The following is a 23,978-nucleotide window of genomic DNA, read 5'->3' as shown; positions in this document are numbered from 1 at the left end:
CACTTTTTTGACAGTATTTATGAGAAAAATACTGGTGATAACAAAATGGCTCCGCATATTAACTCGAATTTCGAATATTTTTGGAAATTGTACACTTTAAATGCGAAAAGACGATATGTGATCTTGTGCTTAAAGGAATCGAAGACTAACTCTTTCTATACGAAACCGGCAATAACGTTACATATCTCCTCAACTACTCCTAACAAACAATAACTTGCACACATTACCTGTGTAGGAACCGTGTTAAGCGGCTTAAAACCTATCTTTAAAGTTGAATTTTAATCCGCAATGCTACTTAAAATACGCTCAGATGGAGGCTAAAGTATCGGATATCATTATTGTTCAGTCAACGTTACATTGATAATGTTTAACGTATGCATTTAATCTCTTTGTTGCTTAAAGTCGACGAAGAGGTAAATTTTACACAGCGCGAACATTTTATAATTCATATTAGCTTATGCCCGCGACTTGGTCCGCGTGGAATAGTTCACAAATAATGCTTTATTTTAGAACAAATTTGGTTAGTATCAAAAACGTTATAGTGAGCCCACCTTAACATATAGATATATGCTAGTGCGGACTTTTTTTAGATCATTTAAAGGCGAACAATTCTGTAATGCATTATTTTAGCGAAACTTAACCGTTACTGCAGCAGCGCACGCAGCGGAGGCTCTCAAAAGGTAAAAATAACCCCGATTTTGAAACATTATTTATTGGTGCTCCGCTTATATTAGTCTTAGCGTGATAATATGTAGCCTATAGTCTTCCTTGATAAATGGGCTATCTAACACTGAAAGAATGCTTCAAATCGGACCAATAGTTCCTGATATTAGCGCGTTCAAACAAACAAACCCTTCAGTTTTATAATCTAATATATAAAATTCTCGTGTCACAGTTTTCGTTGCCAAACTCCTCCGAAACGGCTTGACCGATTTTGATGAAATTTTTTGTGCATATTCAATAAGCCTGAGAATCGGCTACTATCTATTTTTCATACCCCTAATTGATTAGGGTTGTCCACATATTTTTCCACATATTGTAACATATTTTTTTTATTTGAACTTTTTTTTTGTTATAGTGAGGTATTATGTGGTTGAATGAGGTTTTGTTATTTTTATTATATATTCCCTCAACGTTCACAGCGCTACATGCCTCTTTCACTCATTTACCACATCCTTACACACTTACAATATTTTTATTTTTTTTCTACTCTAGAAATTCCATAGAAATCTTGTATATGGCAAAACAATGTTTGCCGGGACAGCTAGTATTAGTATAGATTTTAGGTTTGGGAAGCCACTATTATATTACCAAGCTCGGAAAATAAACAAATAACATAAACTCGGTGAAAGATATTTTCTTTTCCTCTATTATAAATAATACTAATATTAATAACAGATAAGATACCAGCATTATTATAGTATTAGCGCTTACATCGAGCTGTCTTGCTACTTAATGGCTTAGTAGCTTACAGATATATTCTACGACAATTTGCGGCTATCCATAGCCTTTTGTAACTAAAAGATAAGCTACCGTCAACTCCGAAACATTTTTTTTTATTACTTAGATGGGTGGACGAGCTCACAGCCTACCTGGTGTTAAGTGGTTACTGGAACCCAAAGACTTCTATGACGTAAATACGCCACCCACCTTGAGATATAAGTTCTAACGTCTCAGTATAGTTAGTTTTAGTTTATCTGTTTTGTGTTAATTAAATAAATAATTTTCTTCTGGTTCTATAGCTATAACGTGAATTTCTGCGAAGATTCATAAATACAAGGTCATAATAAATACACATTATAGCAAACAATTTTCGTTTGTAAATTTGTATCCTTTCTCAAGACATTTTTTCAGAAAGTAAAAGTGAAATATCAGTTTTGTTCTATCTAACGCTTTGTACTTACTACCTATGTCTTTTAACCAAGAAATAGCAGAAATAGCGAACGATTCCTTAAATCATATTGAATTCGATACTATACCACTTGCACAACTGCTGTTTAAACTGTGATTAGTTTATTTCTATATTTTAGGTTTTAGTAGGTGTTTTAGGTTTTAGAACATGAGGTCGTAGCCTTAATTGTACAGTGGGACGACTGCCCCATCCTTTAAACAGGAATGCGTGATTACTTCAGAGCAGAACTAGCCAGAAATCCTTTTCTACCCCCATACCTACCCAAACGGAATACGTCCTGTCATCAGTAAATACCGATTGGCTACCACGGCACGCTCATAAAGCACTCAAAGAATGCTGTTGTATCCAGATGAATTTCAAACAATTAGGAAAATGAATGTGAATCGGATATTGTACTTTTACTAGTAAAATTCATTTCGCGCTTACCACTGGTATTTGCTCAGAAATATTAGCGTAAAAAAGTCTCGAAGTTCATTTGTAACTCAATTAAGACTTAAACATGCTCAATCTTTAGGTATTAAGCCGTCGATTACACGAATTGTCCTTATTTGTTTGTTGTTTATCTCTAGCAATTAGTTTAATTTTTATAAAGCAGTCGGGGTCTTAGTGCGAACTCCAACGGACGCTTCCTTTGGTTACATTTTCTTTTTCTTCTTAGTCGAATACTTCATTGCTGAAGGTCGTGTCCCTGAAAGCCCTTCATGGCTCTTTGTACCATTAGCTTCCATTTGCTTCGGTTTTCGGCTTCTCTCAGGGCGTTCGCAACAGAGAGTCCAGTGAGCGCAGTTATCTGATCCGACCAACGGTTTGGTGGCCGGCCGGCGGGTCTTTTCCCTTCTACCTTTCCCAATAAATAAATAAATTAAATATATAAGTTAAATAACGACTCAATAGTCTCCGTGGGCAAAGGATGAATAACTCACTTCAACGTGCAGCGTACAGGATACTGGTGACTTTGGAAAATGTTCGGAGAAAGTCAAGTTGTTAGACACAATTAATTAGGTAAATAGGGCTCGCTGATGGTGAAGCCCTTATTGTTTAGTTGAAAGTTTGAAAATATTAAAACAAATGAGTTTGAAGCTCACGATCCATCTGCTGTTAATTGTTCTAAATTGAATATCTAAATTGAAATATTATAAATTCAATTTAATTTTTTGGTTAAATGTTATTTTTTGTCAGGTAAAAATAAATCTATATTAAAATTAAAATATGGGTTCCGTTTTTTTGAAGTGAAACTTCCTTATCGGCGTTGGAAAAAAATTTACCGTCACATTTTTCGGTTACGCGTCACTTTTTTCCGTTACGCGCCATCTGTTTTGTATTCATGTCTATGATAATAAAATCCTTTTGTTTAAACTTTATCTAATTTAACTTTTTTGTATTCATGTCTATGATAATAAAATCCTTTTGTTTAAACTTTATCTAATTTAACTTTATTTAACCAATTTCTAGAAAGTTGCATGTAGATCATTTTTCGAAAAATAAGGCCATAAACAAGTTTCACTTCTTACGTGTGTACACTAGTACACGCACACATTTTTTTTTTTGTTTTATTGCTTATATGGGTGGACAAGCTCACAGCCCACTTGTTGTTAAGTGGTTACTGGAGCCCATAGACATCTACAACGTAAACGTGCCACCCACCTTGAGATATAAGTTCTAAAGTCTCAGTATAGTAACAACGGCTGCCCCACTCTTCAAACCGAAACGAATTACTGCTTCACGGTAAAAATAGGCAGGGTGGTGATACCTACCCGTGCGAACTCACAAGAGGTCCTATCACCAGTAATTACGCAAATTATAATTTTGCTGGTTTGATTTTTTTACACGATGTTAATCCTTCACCGTGGAAGTCAATCGTGAACATTTGTTAAGTACGTATTTCATTAGAAAAATTGGTACCCGCCTGCGGGATTCGAATACCGATGCATCACTATACACGAATCCACTGGACGTCTTATCCTTTAGGCCACGACGACTTCTAGTGGCAGGATCCGCTTTCTTACTTAAACTCATTCACTATTGTGTTCCCATTATACTACTATTTCTAGAAAGAAAGAAGGAAGTTATTTTGTTTCGTTTACATTAACGTGAAACTGGTCACGAATCTGGTAACAATGTTACGAGCAGTAAATGACGTGGACGACTTCTCTGAGTCACTTGTTGGTTTTTCCAGCAGAAATCGCCAATACATACAAATTTTAAATTACTATAAACAGTCTTAGACAGAACATCGCTGTCTCCCAGGGTCGATCAGCCAGTAGACGTCTTCCAAAAGGATTGTCAATGCAAAAATCGGTATTACGATAAAACTTTAGACGCCTTGGTGTAGCTGAGGTCGAACAAGTGTTACTAAGTGCGTGATCACGATCGTCCGTGAACCAAGAGTGAGGTTTATTGAGGTGTAAACAGGAGGAAAATGTGAGACGCGCGCGACCCACCGCGACCTGTGGGCTAAGGTCGTCCCGCGTCATTATAAGTGGACTTAGAGTGCGCGGTCTTATTGACGCCCTGAAGCGGATTCACAGATATTTTTTTAGTTACTAGCTGACCCGGCAGACTTTGTAATGCCTCAATCGATAAATAAAAGACCTAAACTTTTGTATAAAATAAGCTTAAGCAAATGGAATCCGTCCGACGGGGGACACATCAAAGGGAAAACAAAATTGTTATTCTTATTTAATTCTGACTATTTTCATATTTATCTACCTTTTAAACTTTCGAGTTTTAGCGAGGCTAACGAGCGGCAATTCATTTGTAGGTATATATATATATATATATATGTATAGTTATTACTAAATAACGAAAGAGATATTTAAACGCAACCATTAGGCACCAATACTGTTATTAATTCCAAGAAGAATGTGGTAAAAATGTGAGAGACAGATGATATTATGCTAATATACGCACCATACTAAGATCCGTTTTGATTCGTAATACTACTTACTGTTAGATTATTTCGTAAGCCTTACTCACTATTGTTCACATGTTCAGAAAACAACAACTGCCCCAGAAGCCTCTCCGTTAATTCTTTTCCCGCCAGATCGGAATCGCGACCAGCTGACAAGATCCGGCGAGAAACTCAATGGACTGACGCTATGGGCTAAGTTTCACGTCCACCGTTTTGACAAATTCGACGAGTGGGATGACCTGAGCTTTGGTTACTGCTACTGCTAGATGTGAGCGAGCATCTTCTTTGATAGATAATAAAGGCCTATGCACATCATTTCAAAATTCACAAATCGGGTACACATTCGACACCACAATGTATCAATTCAATTTTGATCCCACGTATTTTCTGCTTATGTATGTGTAGTAGCTCTGTTTTTGTTTACTTTGACGACCTTGAGGTGTCCGTCTCGTGATCCATTTTGCGACACTTTTGCGTGATCTCGTAACAAGAATTTTAAAAAAAATATGCAAATTTTGACATTCATAATATTAGTTTAGAATACATTTATTTACTTTGCTTGGGTTCCAAGGAAAGGATCCGTAACGGACCAAATGAATGTAATTTAAAGAATTCAACTTCAACGAAATAAAGTCAGAATATCATTAACGTAATAGAAAGTCATTTAAATATGCACTATATCACAGATACTACTGATCACATCTGGATGAAATTGAAACATGAAAAGCATCAGTATTCATATTAATAAAAGGAATCATCCGAACTGATTCACAAAAAAAAAATCTCTGCGGTAACAAAAAAAAAACAGTCAAACTGAAAACCTCCCCCTTATTTAAAGTCCATTACGTTCTTGATGTCTATCGACTCCCGTATCCATTTAATTCCAAGTGGGCCGCGAGCTCTGCTATATATCGAAGATATAAACAAAAAAAAGCTAAAAATGTACTCCTAAAAAACTGTCGCGGATCATGTCGTGAGTGGTCCCACATTAGCTACTTGGTCAGCAATGCACTCAGAAAAAGATAAGTTGAGCGCGGTGCCTTAAGCTTATAACTTAGGCCGTGCTATCTGCTGATGCACAGGCCTACATGCGGCTTATATAATCTGTTAATATACATGTCAATGGCTATACAAGTTAGCACTCGACCTTAACCAAATGCGTCGATCAAGTTAGAATGTCAACATAATGGTTTGACATGTAAAGGAAAACTATTTGAATACTCTTGAAGTTTCGATTAGATTTTAAATTAATTCCGAAGTACGTTACTGGATTTCAGAAGCACGAAATAGTTATTTCAAATGTAACACTTCTAATTGTAATTATAAACTATATTTAAATAAGTATGCGACCATTTTAAAGACAATATTTAATTTAATAATTGATCCAAGACGATAAGTAAATAATATACAAATTTATTTAATTAATTACTAGCTTTAAGTACTTTTTTTGGGTTATAAACTACGCATCTGATTTTAAGTGATGACCAGATTCCAGGGAACCACAACCTAAATGCCATACAGATGAGATCGTAATCTATACATTTATGTTCCTATTCTGCCTTCTAAATAGTTAATTGTAGTGACAAATTAATATTTTCTTAATTTTCTAATCAACAGTGGTATAGATTTGTCCATGTCCCAAGTATTTAAGTTGTCTTTAAAATTTTTTTGCGAGTAATGCCACATGGAGGGATAAATAAAGACTCAATGAACTTTGAACTTTCCTAATATAACATCGGCTCCAACTCATTGTTTAAACTATATTTATTAAAAGTTTTCTCCTTTATCTTTAATTGACTTATTAATAAATCGTTCGCAATTATATTATAAGTTGTGGACATTTTCAATTTGCAGAGTAAATCGTCATTGTACTAGTAATAAGAGAGTGCGTCACGTCAAAATTCATAAAATTTACATAGAGTTTAGATACCATATGTACATAATAATATGCAAGTTGTCTAAATTTAAAACAAGTATTTTACCAGTGTCCGCCTGTATCGAATCAAATGTCTGAACTGCATTACAAAAACGAACCACACACGGACGGTAAAATGACGCTTGGAATAAATCTATACATATATAAATAAAATTGGAGTGTCTGTTTGTAATATTGAAAAAACCGCTTTTTACTACATGTAGATTAATATATATACGCTAAATACACCAAATTAATATTTTAACATTTTTTATCTGTCTGTCCGTCTAGCCCATGTTTTCATACATACTTATATACTTTCATACATACTCCTTGCATTACTTACGATAAAGGAAAAGAAAGATTTAAGAAAGAAAGTGCTTAAGGGATAGGTAAGCATCGGTTTTTTTTTTTAATTCTTTATTAGAGCCATACACCTATTAGGTTGAGTCGGCTAAATATATTTTAAGATTTATCAATAATACTTATTGTATATTCTTAGGGATATCGGAAAGAACAAGTTAAAGGATATATATGAAAACATGGGTTTTAATTGTGAATGTTATTTTTTTAGGATGGAAGCCATTTTTGAACACTTGATTATTATTATTATTATTATTATTATTATTATTATCGCTTACTCAATTGGCAAAATGCCCGGTGCTTCGTTTATGAAATCGTAAGCACAGGATTGTCACACATAAAACATACATAAAATACACACATAAAAATCAAACCCGCAGAATTATAATTTGCGTAATTACAGGTGGTAGGACCTCTTGTGAATCCACGCGGGTAGGTACCACCACCCTGCATATTTCTACCGTGAAGCAGTAATGCGTTTCGGTTTGAAGGGTGGGGCAGCCGTTGTAACTATACCGTACCGTGTAAGCGGTTTGAGTTCAATTCAATTAAGTAACTAATTATATACTAACTTAATCTACATCTTTACTGGTGGTAGGACCTTATTTGACTCCGCACGGGTAGCTATCACCGCCCTGCTTATTTCAGCCGTGAAGTAATAATGCGTTTCGGTTTGAAGGGTGGGGCAGCCGTTGTAACTATACTTGAGACCTTAGAACTTATATCTCAAGATGGGTGGCGCATTTACATTGTAGATGTCTATGGGCTCCAGTAACCACTTAAAACCAGGTGGGCTGAGAGCTCGTTCCGCCATCTAAAAAATAAAATTAAAAAATATATATGTTTTCTTAGCAGCATTTTACGGCTGATACATTGGCGTACGTCAAGTCTATTCATGGCGGTTGCTTTGTCTGTATGCTAATGTTGTTGGACGGTCACCGTCGCGACCGCACCAGGTTCGAAGGTCGAATGTAGGACGACCACTGAATTGTGTAAACCTAAAAACAAGAACATTAAGATTGTTTAAAGTTTATCGGTTTGTTAGTGGACAGAAATTCTTTATGGTATTTCGAAGACGTTTTCAGGGATAATCTTTACAGTTTTGTATCTTTGTCTAGTTCTGTGTTATCTTCATAAGTTTTTCTACCAAACACGGTGATTCCAATCGTTTTATCTCTCCATCGGAGACTTAACTTGCGTCTCGAGTTGGATAACAGTATTCACAATGTCTGCCGACCAACTAGGCGCTTACCGTTAGATAGACCGTAAGCTCGTCAGCCTATCATTGCCAATAAACAATTTTGATTGCCACTTTAGAAGCTGAGTTCGAATCTTTTCTCATGACCAACTAATAGAATTAAACAGAATAGAATATTTACAAAAAGCTTAAAAAGCATGTAAGCTTACCATATTTAATAAGAAAATAATAAGTTTTCTTTTAATTTAGGTTTCAATAATTTTTTGTATATGAGTCGCAATTATCTGATATTATAATTGCAATTAGCTCATACATTATTTGGTAATTTAAACAATTCTAACACTATATTAATTATCGAGTTGACAATGAATACAAAAACAGAAGAATCATCTATACCAAATTTATAATTTAATTTCATTGATATTTTATACCTACAAAATTTAAGATTTTCCAAAAAATCAATAAATTTTTTTTGACCAATTACGGATCTCATTTTCGATAAGCCATTATCCTGAGCTGTCGCTGTCGCTTTTCCGAACAATAAATAAAATTGGTACAACACTAAATTTGCCACCATTCACTTCTAAATTTGAACAATAGCAATTTAAGTACGTAGTTATTGTAAAATAAACTATTTAACAGGCAATAAGATTATGATGTACGTTCTAAAACAATAAAATAAAAATGAATAAGATTTTAAATTAATCTGATTAATCATTAAAACAAATGAACTAGGGAATAGGTGCACCTACTTATATACTCATGAAGATACAACATAAACATGATCACTAAAATGAAAATTAAACGAATCTACATTTAAGAATACCACCAGTGTAGTTTGAGTAATAAATATACTCTAGTCAGTTGTTAACTGAAGCGAAATAAATAGATTTTAAGAAAATATGTTATTTTTATTTCAACATTAATCTTCGACATTCATAATCTAGTTGCGAGCGAACAAAAGGCTCAGACTATTATTGAACCTTGGCCCGACCTCCGCGCATCCTCGCTCCACATGTACAATTGTTCCGTCCGTGCCATCTATCAATATTCTAAGCTAATTATTTATCATCGATAAGCAGATGCTGCAAGCCCGCACGGATGCGTCCCACCCAAATGGTTATTTCTCCCGTAATGCAATGTCGCGGATAACGACTTAAGTAATATTAAGACATTGTTTTTATTATTACTTTAAACTAGATGAGTCCCGCGATGTTACCGGCGGTTATTGTTGTGCCGCGGGTGACGCCGCGGGGCGAAACTAGTCTAAAAAAATAGCCTAAGTTACACTTTATATCATCAGCTACCTATCAGTGAAAGTTCCATCAAAATCGGTCCAGCTGTTGTCCACAGATGAGCCGGAATAAACAGGCAGACAGACAAACAGACACGCAGACAAAATAAGAAAAATATGTTATTTCGGTATTATATTATTATTATTTGGTATTATTATATGTAATGTGTATACACACTCACGCATTTAGTAAGAATTGGTTATTTTATTATTACAAACAGACACTCCAATTTTATTTATTTGTATAGATGATGAAATTCTATTTTGATAAATATCATAAAAATGTAGAGTCGACGCCGTAAATCCAGAGTATAAAAAGGTGGTATGTGGACAGAGTCAGCCCGCAATAGCATCGGCGACTCTAGATCGCAGTAATCACCATAGGATAGTGGTTCCGGAGGTGGCGCATCAACCCCGCGAAAAGCACAGCGCTGCTCTTCAAAAGGGGTCGCCTTCCGAATATCACTTCGAGCATCCCACTCCCTAATAGGCGCGTTAACCGGTGACCGGTGCTTGAGGTACCTAAAAGCACAGTTAACGCAATAGCGACTTCTTCCTACACGAGTAGATAACCGTGTCATCGACGAAGAGCGCTAGATGCGGAAGATTAAATATAGTATATTATTTATATCATTAGTTTTCGGAACTACACAATCAAGCTTCGCAATTTAATATCCCCAATTTGAAATAATAGAAGTCTCGGCCTACGGAGAGTCCCTACTGTGTCCCGTTTGCGCGGTTAGATCTTAGATAGCGTCGAGTATTAAGAATTTAATGGCCAAGTTCATATTGCATTAAGATATCATCGCCTTTCGCTTATGATTAGTTAACCGAGGACTTCACAGATATGGATTTAAGTTTTCTATTGATCGTCAATGGTATTATAATCCACACAAATGGTACGAAGTCGTCGTGGCCTAAAGGATAAGACGTCCGGTGCATTCGTATGTAGCGATGCACCGGTGTTCGAATCCCGCAGGAGGGTACCAATTTTTCTAATGAAATACGTACTCAACAAATGTTCATGATTGACTTCCACGGTGAAGGAATAACATCGTGTAATAAAAATCAAACCCGCAAAATTATAATATGCGTAATCATTGGTGGTAGGACCTCTTGTGAGTCCGCACGGGTAAGTACCACCACCCCGCCTATTTCTGCCGTGAAGCAGTAATGCGTTTCGGTTTGAAGGGTGGGGTAGCCGTTGTAACTATACTGAGACCTTAGAACTTATATCTCAAGATGGGTGGCGCATTTACGTTGTAGATATCTATGGGCTCCAGTAACCACTTAACACCAGGTGGGCTGTGAGCTCGTCCTCCCATCTAAGCAATAAAAAAAAAAAAAACAATACCTAACGGAGTCACGTTAAAATATCAGCTTAAGTTAAAATATTTATTATAAAGAAAATTAAGTTGTCTCAATATTCGGTTGCAACAAAACACTTTTATTACAGGACCACGTCGCAATGTCATAAAGTAGCTAGTGGGATCTGTTTGTCATTTATTTTAAATTTCAGATATTTAAAATGATATTTTAGCAGTCTCGACTGACGCGGTTTTGGCGATTAAACTAGTTTTTCAATCATGATATGGCGAATAGAAAAAACACCATTTGTAAGAATCCAAGTAATTTTTATGCACTTTGCATCGTAATTTTTTTTTTATTGCTTAGATGTGCGGACGAGCTCACAGCCCACCTGGTGTTAAGCGGTTACTGGAACCCATAGACATTTACAACGTAAATGCGCCACCCACCTTGCGATGTAAGTTCTAACTAAGGTCTCAGTATAGTTACAACGGCTGCCCCACCCTTCAAGCCGAAACGCATTACTGCTTCACGGCAGAAATAGGCGGGGTGGTGGCACCTACCCGTGCGGACTCACAAGTGGTCCTACCACCAGTAAAAGTTACCTATTTAATTAAGTTACCCATTTAAATCTCAAATAAGATCTCTCGAGCAATTACCGAATCCGCGCCTTTAATTTTCCAACCAGCGGACACTCTCGGAACCCTATTTATTGTCTACATCCAACGGTACCTAATATAATTGAAATTTAATAACAAACGCAAAATATTTAGGTCGTCGAATAATAAAACGATGATGCGCAGACCTTTCGACCCAATAATTGCATATAAATGACCGTCCGCTTCTTAATAATCCCTGGCTTCTGCGTATTTTAACAGAAATACTCGCGAAGATTCCATTGTTATGGTAATTTGATTTGTCGTCCTCCAAACGTGGTACGAAAAACATTTAACTGTTAGTTGTACTCTGCTGTGATCATTGCCAGTTGAAAAGAAGCCGTGAGCTCAGAACATCTGGTACATTTTAGCATGTTACATACTTATGTGCGTTAGCTATTAAAACTGAAAAGTTCATGTTGTTAGAATATTGGAAACCGCACGAGTAGGTACCACCACCCCGCATATTTCTGCCGTGAAGCAGTAATGCGTTTCGGTTTGAACGGCGGAGTAGCCGTTGTAACTATACTGAGACTTTAGAACTTATATTGGTAGGTGACGCATTTACGTTGTAGATGTCTATGGGCTCCAGTAACCACTTAACACTAGGTGAGCTGTGAGCTCGTCTACCCATCTGAGCAATAAAAAATAAATAAAATAAAATATGACGTCATACTTTTGACCGAATTGAAAAGTGCCTCTCAATTCAAACAGTACGTTGTTTTGTGTTTATTTTCCCAATGGCTTGCAAAGGATTAATAAATCATCAAAGTTTTAGAATAGTATGTTAACTGTATATAGAATTTGATTGTTAATTTTCAACAGTACATTGTGTTGTGTAATTCTTTCATTAGTTGTTTTTTTTTTCTAGAATTCTCTGTCATGCTTTATTAGCTCGTTAGCAATAAAAGTACTTTGACTCATGTACAGGGCTATTATAGATTATGCGCCTTTCAAATTGTGTGTGTTAGCTTAAGGCGAATGTTTACTTTACCCAAAAATTATAAAGTTAGAGTTTTGGATCACTTAGTTTGACGCACGGATATTCTTATTGCTTATTAATTCATAAAGTACTTGTATATTTACTTATTCGAGCAATTGTCAGTTTGATAATTCAATAAACTTATATACTATTTACTTCATTTCAATTCAAATACTGATATCGGGTTTTGTGGATGTCACAGCTAATTTTTTTATACTTGCATTAACATAAGATAACATTGTAAAATATTCACTTTCGATTTACTTTTTTAATATTTCAGAGATGTTTTTTTTTTAAATTAACATTTAAGATACTGTTTTTGATAATTATATATTCCATGCAATATAATATGTACTAGTGGTCCCGCAATAGTCGAAATTCGACTATAATTAATTGGAATTGTAAGTTTGTACACTATTATGATTGTATTTTATACTTCTATAATCACAAATTTCGCCAAGACTACACTATAAAAAATATTAACAAAGACAAACAATATTTAATCTATTCTCAATTTGACAACAGACGTCAAGAACAAAAGTTTGACAATAAATAGTATGCATGCATGTGTGCGTCAAATACATGGTATGTAGTGTGTGTAATGTTTTCTTTATTGATTTAATGTATCTTTTATGCATTATTTTAAAAAAATATTAGCGTTGTGCACTTCTTCTCTACATTCTCTATAAGTGTGGAAAATTTCATACTCCTCCGTCCGCGCAATTTTCGTAAAAAGGGATACAAAGTTTTCGCTTCACGTATTAATATATAGATATTTTTAAACATCAAAAGGTGAAGCGTCGTCTTAACAATACTGTCATGCTTTCTTCTCATTAATGATCTGCATTAGATATCATTATTAATTGGACTGAGAGTGATTAAAGTGCCTCCTTTCGTTGTTGTGGATGGGCATCAATCAATAATGACAGTTACATACCTATCTCTTCTTGATGCGCATAACCAGATGTACTATTAACACCTGATGTTCCAAATGTGTTTTTGTTGTTGTTGTTGGGACTTCGAATAAGTTTTATCTAAAAATGTGTGTGTGATTAGACAGTCGTACGAGTAAGACAATTCAGTATTTTGTTTTTGTTCGTTGTTCAACAAATACCTTATATTCTACTAACGACCCGCCCTCGCTTCGCTTCGAAAACTGTAATTTATTATATATTTCTCCACTATTTAATGGATCTTATAATACATATAAACGTTCCTCTTCAATCACTCTATCTATTAAAAAAAACCACATCAAAATCCGTTGCGTAGTTTTAAAGATTTAAGCATACATAGGGATATAGGGACAGAGAAAGCGACTTTGTTTTATACTATGTAGTGATTTGTCTATGGTACTGCTACGTTTAACTATCTCTTTAAAATATGAATATAACAAAATAATATTCTTGACATTATTTAAACTTATAGAAATAAATATTAAAGTAATACAATAAACACAAAGTTTCTCATTGTCGCCGCTCACAAACATAAAGGTAGGTACCACCACCCTGCCTATTTCTGCCTGTGAAGCAGTAATGCGTTTCGGTTTGAAGGGTGGGGCAGCCGTTGTAACTAACTATACTTGAGCACTTAGAACTTATATCTCAAGGTGGGTGGCGCATTTACGTTGTAGATGTCTATGGGCTCCAATAACCACTTAACACTAGGTGGGCTGTGAGCTCGTCCACCCAAGTAAGCAATAAATAAAAAAAAATAATAAAAAAAAACAAAAAAAAATATCGACCCAGCCAAACAATCATACATTGCTACATTGACTTCATTCGTAAGCAATAAAAATTCGAATCTACAAAGACGTAACATGCTTTAAATCATCGATAACGCAATTAATTATTGATCTATAATTAATTGAATTAAAGCTATGGACATCTCATTCGGTACATCATAAGCGTACCGCGTGGACTCTTTGAAACGCCGCCTTACCTTCGACCCGTCTTCGAGCACAGCTATAAATTAATGTGAGGTCGTTAATTACGTGTTCTAAGTACTTACATAACGTAAGCGAGTTTTTTTTCTGATCAATAAGATGGTTGAGTTATCCTTTATAACCTACTAGCGACCCGCCCTGACTTCGCTTCGGAAGCTGTAATTTATTATTGATTTCTGCACTATTTAATGGATGTTATTATACATATAAACCTTCCTCTTCAATCACTCTATCTATTAAAAAAAACCGTGCTTAAGGTACCTAAAAGCACCGTTAGTGGATCGGGAGGAGGTAGCTTGTCCATCAAGTCTTGAATGTCTCTATGTACCCACTTTTAAATAACATGCGTAAGTTATAAAAAGTGTGGCCATTACTAAAATCGATTTAAATATGTTAAAAACATTAGCGTTGCCACACGAGCTAAAATTAATTATAGGTAAGTCAGTTAATTAGTTTGTTTAAGACGTGTTTTTTTTTTTATATTGAATTATATTAAATGTGACGAAATCCAATAATTTGTTCGGTTTTTGTTGAGTTGTAAGACATAACTTAAATTACTCTTAGGATTTAGTTGAGAATACGAATAATATTCTAATTTCGGCAAATAACATCGTAAAACTGTATACTATTCTAGGAGTCAAGAAATGAAATGAAAAAATGTTTGCTTATTTCTACGCGACGCAGCTTCGAACCAGCAATCCTATGACCGCTAGTTAGTCAATCCACGTCCTTACGGATCCATTCGAACCAATAACCTTTGCATTAGATGCCTTCAGCAAGGAGCAGGCTTAGGGACCCCGGTAACCGTACTCGTCGAATTCGACAAAGAGTTCGACGTGCAACTTAACCCATGAATCAGCTCGCTGAGTTTCTCGCCGGATCTTCTCAGCGGGTCGCGATTCCGATCCGATAGTAGATTCATTCGCGAAGCAGCTGCTCTTGAGCTGTTAGGTCTCCTTCGGAGGCGCTCGGGCAGCTGTTGGCAAACCCATCCCTCCTGGCTGAGCCTTTGCTCGCCCACCTGTCCTGGTGAAACTAGAAAGGCTTCAGGGGCACCAATAATCCTTCAATCACAAAAAAAGGATGAGGCCTGTAGATCAGTAATACAGGTCTTTGAACCTGGTACAGACTTCAGCTCTTTCAAAGGTTTACAAAATAAATTATAAGGTTAAGATAAATTATTATTCTCCCAACGGAATGCCAATAATAATCGATAATATTATTTCTAAACAAGGATTCGTCAGAATTTATATTTGTTAGAGTCAATATATTAAGAATGTGTATAAATTATGTGAATTTGCTTAACAGAACTAATCAACAAAACAGTAAAACGGTCGAAATAAAATTCAAATTTAACACATTCACATGTTAATTTATGTGACAAATTAAAATTAAAATTTAATTTAGTGTCTTATAATGCTTTCAATTGAACGACCTATTTATTGTTGTTTATTTTTATATTGTTACTTAATAATAACTGTTATTTTAATAATTATTAACTGTTATTTTAATTTATTTTTGACGAAGCATGTTGCTCATAACTTTATTTCTGTAATCTGACGAAGCATGTTGCGGATAAAAGTAGGAATATTGTGTTCTTTTTTTTTATAACAAATAAATTAATTATGATTATAATTTAAAAAAAAAATTAAAGAAAAAAAATATATATAATAGATTTTAATAACAATGTTCGTATTTAATCGATTGTTTGTTTTTTATTACTTATTATAAAATATTATTAATGTACGAAAAAAGCAGTAAAGTTTAAAATCCCGATGGTAGAACGAATTGTAAGCCTGCCTGGGTTAGATACCAGCATCTTGCCTATTTTAGCCGCGAAGCTGTCACGCACACGTGCTTGAAGCATGTGCCCGCTGTTATGCAACCGAGACTTCGATTTTTTTCGCGTGAATGGCTGGATGAACTCACGGTGTTAAGCGATTATCGGAGCCCATAGATATCTACAACTTAAATTCCGCCACCCATCTTGAGTTATGAGCTCTAAAGTACCTGCCCCACCGTTCAAACTGAAACGCATTACTGCTTCATGGCAGAAATAGGAAGGGTGGTGGTACCTACCTGCGAATCCCGCAGGTGGGTACCAATTTTTGTAATTAAATATTATACGTACTCAACAAACGTTCACGATTGACTTCCACGGTGAAGGAATAACATCGTGTAATAGAAATCAAACCCGCAAAAATTATAATTTGCGTAATTACTGGTGGTAGGACCTCTTGTGAGTCCGCGCGGGTAGGTAGCACCACCCCGCCTATTTCTGCCGTGAAGTAGTTATGCGTTTCGGCTTGAAGAGTGGGGCAGCCGTTGTAACTATACCGAGATCTTAGAACTTATATCTCAAGGTGGGTGGTGCATTTACGTTGTAGATGTCTATGGGCTCCAGTAACCACTTAACATCAGGTGGACTGTGAGCTCGTCCACCCATCTAAGCATTAAAAAGAAAAGATTTATTTATAGTCGAGTGGCACAGAACGTCAATGGACATATGTCCAGCACATATTATCGACTAACACACCTAACAACCTAACCTAACAACCTAAACTTGCAATAACAAGAAAAGCTTAATTTAAATGTCCGATAATAATATACTACTGCAACGGAGAATTCGTTCATAAATATCTTATTGTGTGTACAAGACATTATCCTTGGGTATCGAATGTTTGATTTTAACGATCCCTTGCTACTGTTATGAGGTAAATAAATTATGCTTCTATAAATATTTGTCATTTTGGGATTAGCTTACTTTAGATTATTTTGAAATAGGTGTGATAAAAATCAATCCATAGAACCGATGTCGATATAAACGAAAACTGTTATTGTGGATTAAGGAGGTCAAAAAACGAACCCTATTTTTTTTTTTTGTTAATTAGTTATTATGTTCTGTTTTGAAACTTTGAAGATACTGTATAAGAAGTTTTTTTTTTTTCCATAAAATATTTACATGCTTATTTATAAGTAACTTTCATTATCCAATTATGTTACCTAAGATTGCTTTATAGACTTCAGCTATCACAGAATACCAGATTACCAGCGAGGATATCTTCCAATCTACTATGTAATGCATTTTTTATACATACATTTAACCCCGCGTGCATATGTATGGCGCTGTTACAATGATATGTGGTTGTATATGCCACTTAAGTCGCGTGCAATTGTCATTAACAATTATGTAATCCAAGACTGCTTTATACTGGCTTCAGTTATCACAGAATACCAGCAACGAGGTTATCTCCTGATACTATGTGTAGCAATATATCTTTTATATATTTAACTCCGCGTGCATATGTATGGCGTTGTTACAATAATCTGTGGTCGTCTGTGCCACTTAAGTCGCGTGTCTCCTAACGGGGATCGTTAGAAAAAAAGCTAGCAATTGCGAGTAATAGGTGAATGCAACCGAGCTTACTGCGCACGATCGCAGCACCTGGCGCGAACTTAAGGTTGTCACTTCGTTTATTTTGACACGTTTTTATAATGTACTAGCTGTACCAGTTCACTTCGCTGTCCATTTAAAATTAACATTATTATTTCTCACCCCCACAAAGATTCTCATCATTAACACCCCCGCAACTGATGTAGGGAGTCCAAAACTCATGTAAATATTAGCCTATCCATTAAGTACATGTATTTTCTACATGGATACCAAGTTTCAAGTCAAAAGGATGCATGTCTCAGTAGTTATTATGGAACATCCGTAAAAACCACTGTAGATTTATATATTAGTATAGATGTATCTTTTGTTTATAACGTAATCCTTGAACATCATATTAACCGACGGCGAGATTAACTTGAAAACTAGCAGACGCGTCAGGGTTCAATGCCAATATAATTATTTTATGACTACGTGCTAATATTCTAACTAGGGACAACAGAATAAAAAAGAAGATTAAATTAATTAATGATTCATTTTTATATTTAGGTGTGTTTTTATTTAGTTTTTAATCTGCATAATTAAACATGATTTCTTTCGAAATTATACATCTGCTTTTGATTAAAAAACGATAAAACTTATCGTAATCAATCATTTAAAATGTAGAAGAAATTTGTTTTTTGAAATGTCTGTTTTTATTTTAAAGGACACATCGCGAGTAATATATTTTATTTATAAGTAGAATTCGAAAACATGTTCCGTGAGGTACTCAACTAGTTTTGAGCTATCATTTAGTTGGTGTTTTTGTTGATAAATTGACAATAAATTCCATTTCAACTTGAGAAAAATAAATTATGAATACAGTTGACAGTAAAATCAAAGTATACGAAAAACTAAACCTTTGACAACCCTACGTCAGAAAGCAGAGCCTGGGGGCAAAGCGTGCTCCAAACACACCTAGATTCAAATTGTATCTTTAGTTCACTGTTTGAAGTCCGTTATCACGAACCCTCGCCACTTTAAATTGAGTCCATTTGTTTTAGTAATGGATGAACGCCAGCCGGTATTTAGATGTGTTTTTGAAACATTCTTCTTTTTAATTCGATTTTCAAATCTGAAGATTGTTAATTTTAGAGATCGTTACTTTTTGAAGTGAAACTTCTTTAGGCGCATGAGGGTACAATTTTTACAGAACGTCACGCAGGTATGCAACGGAAGTGACATCAAACTACTATTGAAATTAAGTACTTGTCAAATTCACTGAAGTAGGAAACCTATGGAAATGAAACGTCAACAAAAAATTCGTGCCACTGTGACGTCATCTGGCCACAAAACATGGCGGCTTTAGTGCTGCCCAGAAGATTTTAATGTTAGTAGGTTTTATCGATAAACGTTCTTGGCTTATTTTATTTTAAATATTGTTGAGTATGAATGTATTTGTAGAATTTATACTTTAATAGGAATTAAGTATATTGTTATGTGCAAAGATGATGTGATTTAGATATTATGTGAAATTTAAGACGAGTTCGTGCTTCAAATTTTCCAAGTAAACGATATGACGATTTTTAAAATTTGCTACACTGATTTTATAAAGTTGTCGTTTGCCGCAAAACATAAAGATATGGCATAGTACAGTGCCATCAGCCCATTTCTAGCATGCTGAATGTTGTCGTATTTTGAGTACGTGTTTTTCTTAGACTATTACAATCTATTTTAATTGTTTTGCTGACTCTAAAGTCCGTAACAGACTACCGCAGTGCACCTCAAGGAAGGTGCACCGCACCATTTGAATCACTCTCACTTGAGAGTGATTCAAATTTTAAACTTATCAAGGGACCGCCTGATAACAAAAAACACCTACAGAACATTTATTCGTTAATGAAATTACAAAGTTATTCCTTGTGACTTCCTCTCTAAAATCACTTAATTAATAAATATTTAACGAATTTACAATAGTGTTTTACTCACTGCGGAATAAAACTATTTTATTTATTTAGTTCCGAAGAGATTTTGTCGATAGCCTTTTTCCCGAAATATCTAAACAGAATGTCTAAATATGTTTTGATGACATAATATTTTAAAGAGGTATTTATGATTAGTGTCATGATGAATAGATTCCGACCGAAAAATGGTATCCGATATTTCGGATTCAAATATATTATTAATTGTATAATCCATGTTTCGGATGAGGGCTCCATAATGAATTTAAATATATATAGATAATAGTTTTGGGGCATCGACCTTCTTGAGATCCTATAAAATATGTTTTAATTATTATTTTTGTACGTTTTAAGCATGATAAAATTAGAAATTTTATATAAGCAATCATATTAAATCGATATGAAAGTCAATAAATAATGTACAACCCAAAACAGACGGCCGAACTGACGTGACAATGACATTTGGCGCGCAAAACATGGCGGATTTTCGGCCTCATTAGACGGAGACGGAGACATTTACGTATATTCATGTTTCATTTTATGTACGCACTGAAATACTGTTATGTTGTTTTCTTGCGAGTTAAAGTGCTGAGTAAGAACGAGATAGATATATGTTTATGTGTGTGCCTTCAAAATGGGTGCTATTTATATAAGCAATTGTACGTATAGAACAATATGTCGTGTCCCTACTATATAGGTCTATGGTCAAATTTCATTAGTAGTTGTTGTTTTTTTCCAACTGGAAAGGCAAATGTATCACACCATACAGCCTAATATTTTATAATTTTTTTGTGAAAAATCTTAATAGGAATTGAAATGAAATGAAAAGAGTTTGGAACATTAATCAAATAGCATGAAATTAAATTAGTCAATTCAATTGGCAAAATATTAGTCATTTACAATTTAGAAATCTAAACATAATATCACTGTCAACACTGAGGTTTGAGATTGACATTTGACAGACTTTTGGCGGGAACTTACCTCTCTTTTTCCCTTCCTCTAAGTCTCGGAAATCTAAAGTTTTAGATTTGTTTATATATAAGCAAAACTTATAAATTAGTTTGCCAAAAAAGTTTCACTTCTGACATGTGTACTTTGTACGCACGCACTTTTTTTTTACACACAGTCAATAGACAAGGTTCTAAATTCAATCAAGGGAAAATTGAAGGTTTTGTTGGGACAACACGCTGCATTAGTATTGTACAACACAGTCCAGTTCTGTCGCGGAACAGTTTGTTTGTATTAAATTTAAAATAAATTCCTTCAGGTCCTCTTGGTCTCGTACGGGACACGGATCGATCCCCGGGACTACCCCCACTGCCCGGGATTGATCCCCTACCTAGCAGGACCGGAATGATTTTCGAGTAGATTGATGATAGACATCAAATCGAAAGACAATGCACACATTTGATAGTGAGAGTAAATGATTATTATTTGATACGCACTGTGATTTGATTGGGACGATAAATAATTGATGGTGATATGGCTTTTAACGAGGTATGAAAAGCGAGGTCAATGTTCCTCCGCAGGCTTCAGATATTTATTAATTATTTTGCTCTTGCACTCATTCATTGATTAATATTGCGAGCGCTATGACATGTCCTTCTTCAAACGAGGCTTGTGGAGATTATTAAGCGGTAGGCAGCGGCTTGGCTCTGCCCCTGGCATTGCTGAAGTCCATGGGCGACGGTAACCACTCACCATCAGGTATGCCCGTCTGCCTACAAAGGTAATAAAAAAAAATAAAAAAAAATAAAAAAAATATTTTAACTAATTATCTATTCTAGTATAGATATCTAAAATAATAATAATAATAATAATTGAGAACAAATCACGTATGGTAATCCAGTCCCAATTTAAGATTCCCTGTGCTATGGGTACCAACCAGGGACTGAGATAATTTTTTTTTTTTTAAATTAATACATAGAGAGTTAGTAAGCATCTAGACAAAGAGCAAATAAATCTGTTGTTGTTTTCCTTAAGTCCCGAAACCGCAATTAAGCCCACGACCTTCGGCGCAACAATCAGAAGCGCTAAGTATTGCACCACCCGATCAGTCAAAGTAAATTATAAAAAAATTACAACATTTATAAAAGCTACTTCAATAATGACAGACATTCTATGATGTTGTTCGCCATATTATTTTATCCAATTATTATTGGTTTTCATTTAGTACTTACCAATCACACTAGTACATGAGGTCGTATATCCGTAGGACCATGACGCGGGCAAGTCGAGCTGCAATGATGCTAGCTTCGCTCAGCACGCGCCGCGAGCTGGACGCGGATGGAGCCGTCGTTTGGCCTGCATGGTGCTATTCAGGTATCTTTTTATCAGCCCACAGACGTCCACTGCTGGACATAGGCCTCTCCCAAGCCCCGCCACAAAGACCGGTCCTGCGCTGCCTGCGTCCAGCAAATCCCCGCGAACCTCAATAGATCGTCGGTCCATCTTGTGGGAGGCCTACCCATGCTACGTCTTCCGGTACGCGGTCGCCACTCAAGAACTTTCTGGCCCCAACGGCCATCCGTTCTACGAGCAATGTGTCCTGCCCACTGCCACTTCAATGTCGCAATCCTTTGGGCTATGTCGATGGCCATGGTTTTCCTGCGAATCTCCTCATTTCTGATTTGATCTCGCAGGGAAACTCCGAGCATAGCCCTCTCTATTGCTCTTTGGGTATAAAATTAAACGACACTACTTTTCTCTAAACATCTCATCCGCGCACATCCACGATGCGACCCGGTCTAAAAGCTCCAAATTAAATCTGCGATCTCTGGTTTTCCCTATTTAAAATTTGTATTAAATATATCAGAATGCAGTTTATTACGTATTTTAATGAGCTTTATAAATCGACATATATCCGTTAAATTTAGATTTTAAATTGCCTGATCACCCCGATGGCTAACGACAGCATCGTGGCTCGGTATTACCAGTAAATGACAGACAATGTACTTACATTTATGAATACATACATTGCATCTAGACGTCCTAAAATCATGTATACATACCCAAAATATTGAATGGCATTATGGCCAAACATTCACTTAATTGTTCAGCGAAGTGATTATCCCTAGATCATCTTTCTTTAAAAGAAGTTCAATCTGGAACTAAACGTGGCTATTCTGTTAATTTTGGACACGTTGTTTTCAATAGACCTCAATCATAAAGAGAGGAATATTTAGAACAACAAACAGCTTATTGCGACGAGTATTGTTTTCCGGTTAATAAAAGTTTACGGTTCGTTTCTTTCTCAGTTCAAAAGTTAAATTCCGTATCAAATCATTGGAGATTGAAATTAAATCGGTTTGGCGTTAAGAATGTTTTTTACGTCTTTGACAATTAAACTTCTTTAGACTTTAAAATGTTGTTAATACCGTAAATACTGGTTATGCGAAAGAAAATATCTTATATATACCCCAAATAATTGCTCATCGTTCAGTCAGTAAGTGTCTTCAACTTTTTTCAAAGTACACTTTTCGCACCATCGCGGGGCGTTTTATAAAATTGACCAATTTTCCTGATATTATCTATACTAATATTATAAAGCTGAAGAGTTTGTTTGTTTGAACGCGCTAATCTCAACTACTGGTCCGATTTGAAAAAATCTTTCAGTGTGAGATAGCTCATTTATTGAGCAAGGCTATAGGCTATATAACGCTAAGACCAATAGGACCAAACGGAGCACCAATAAAGAATGTTTCAAAATCGGGGTATTTTTCCCTTTTGAGAGCTTACGCTATATGATGATATACGCCAAACTAATCAATCCACGCTGACGAAGTCGCGTCCAAAAGCTAGTTCATAAATAAATGTACATAGCATAACATATATCGAGCCGTGTATGTGCTTTAATATTTCAAGGACATATACAGGAATAAATTCATTCAAATATACTCAATAATACTTTCAACACAGGATCATATTTTCGATTTCACGATATTACGCACGCTATATACATATACACTTCGACAAGGCCAACGGTTAGGAAAATATTGTTAAGTCATTCTGTGCATTTTTATTTAAAAGTAAGATTAAAATTAAATAATCTTTTAATCTTTTTGCGTTTGAAAGCTTGTTCAACTGGACTGGACTGGAAAAGTATATTATTCATTCTCTTTTATTAAAAAATAAAAATTATTTTCTTAAAATTAATCAATATTTAT

General features: G+C 35.3%; 1 protein-coding gene across 7 annotated transcripts in view; it reads left to right on the top strand.

The window, feature by feature from the left end:
- Positions 1-23,978, top strand: part of LOC105841829 (polyhomeotic-like protein 3) — a 363,837-nt gene that overhangs the window by 146,054 nt on the left and 193,805 nt on the right. For 3 of the 7 annotated variants that reach the window (XM_062669804.1, XM_062669802.1, XM_062669803.1), the window contains exon 2: positions 22,028-22,134. The exons of the other annotated variants lie outside the window; for them this stretch is intronic. In XM_062669804.1, coding sequence (XP_062525788.1) covers positions 22,032-22,134 — 103 coding nt within the window. In that variant the 5' untranslated portion in view covers positions 22,028-22,031. The remainder of the gene's footprint in view (positions 1-22,027; positions 22,135-23,978) is intronic. 7 annotated transcript variants of the gene reach the window in all.

Source organism: Bombyx mori, chromosome 8 (assembly GCF_030269925.1).
Source record: "Bombyx mori chromosome 8, ASM3026992v2".
In the NCBI taxonomy this organism is placed as follows: domain Eukaryota; kingdom Metazoa; phylum Arthropoda; class Insecta; order Lepidoptera; family Bombycidae; genus Bombyx; species Bombyx mori.
Note: the sequence above shows the minus strand (reverse complement) of the source record. Positions and strands in the feature narration are given on the sequence as shown.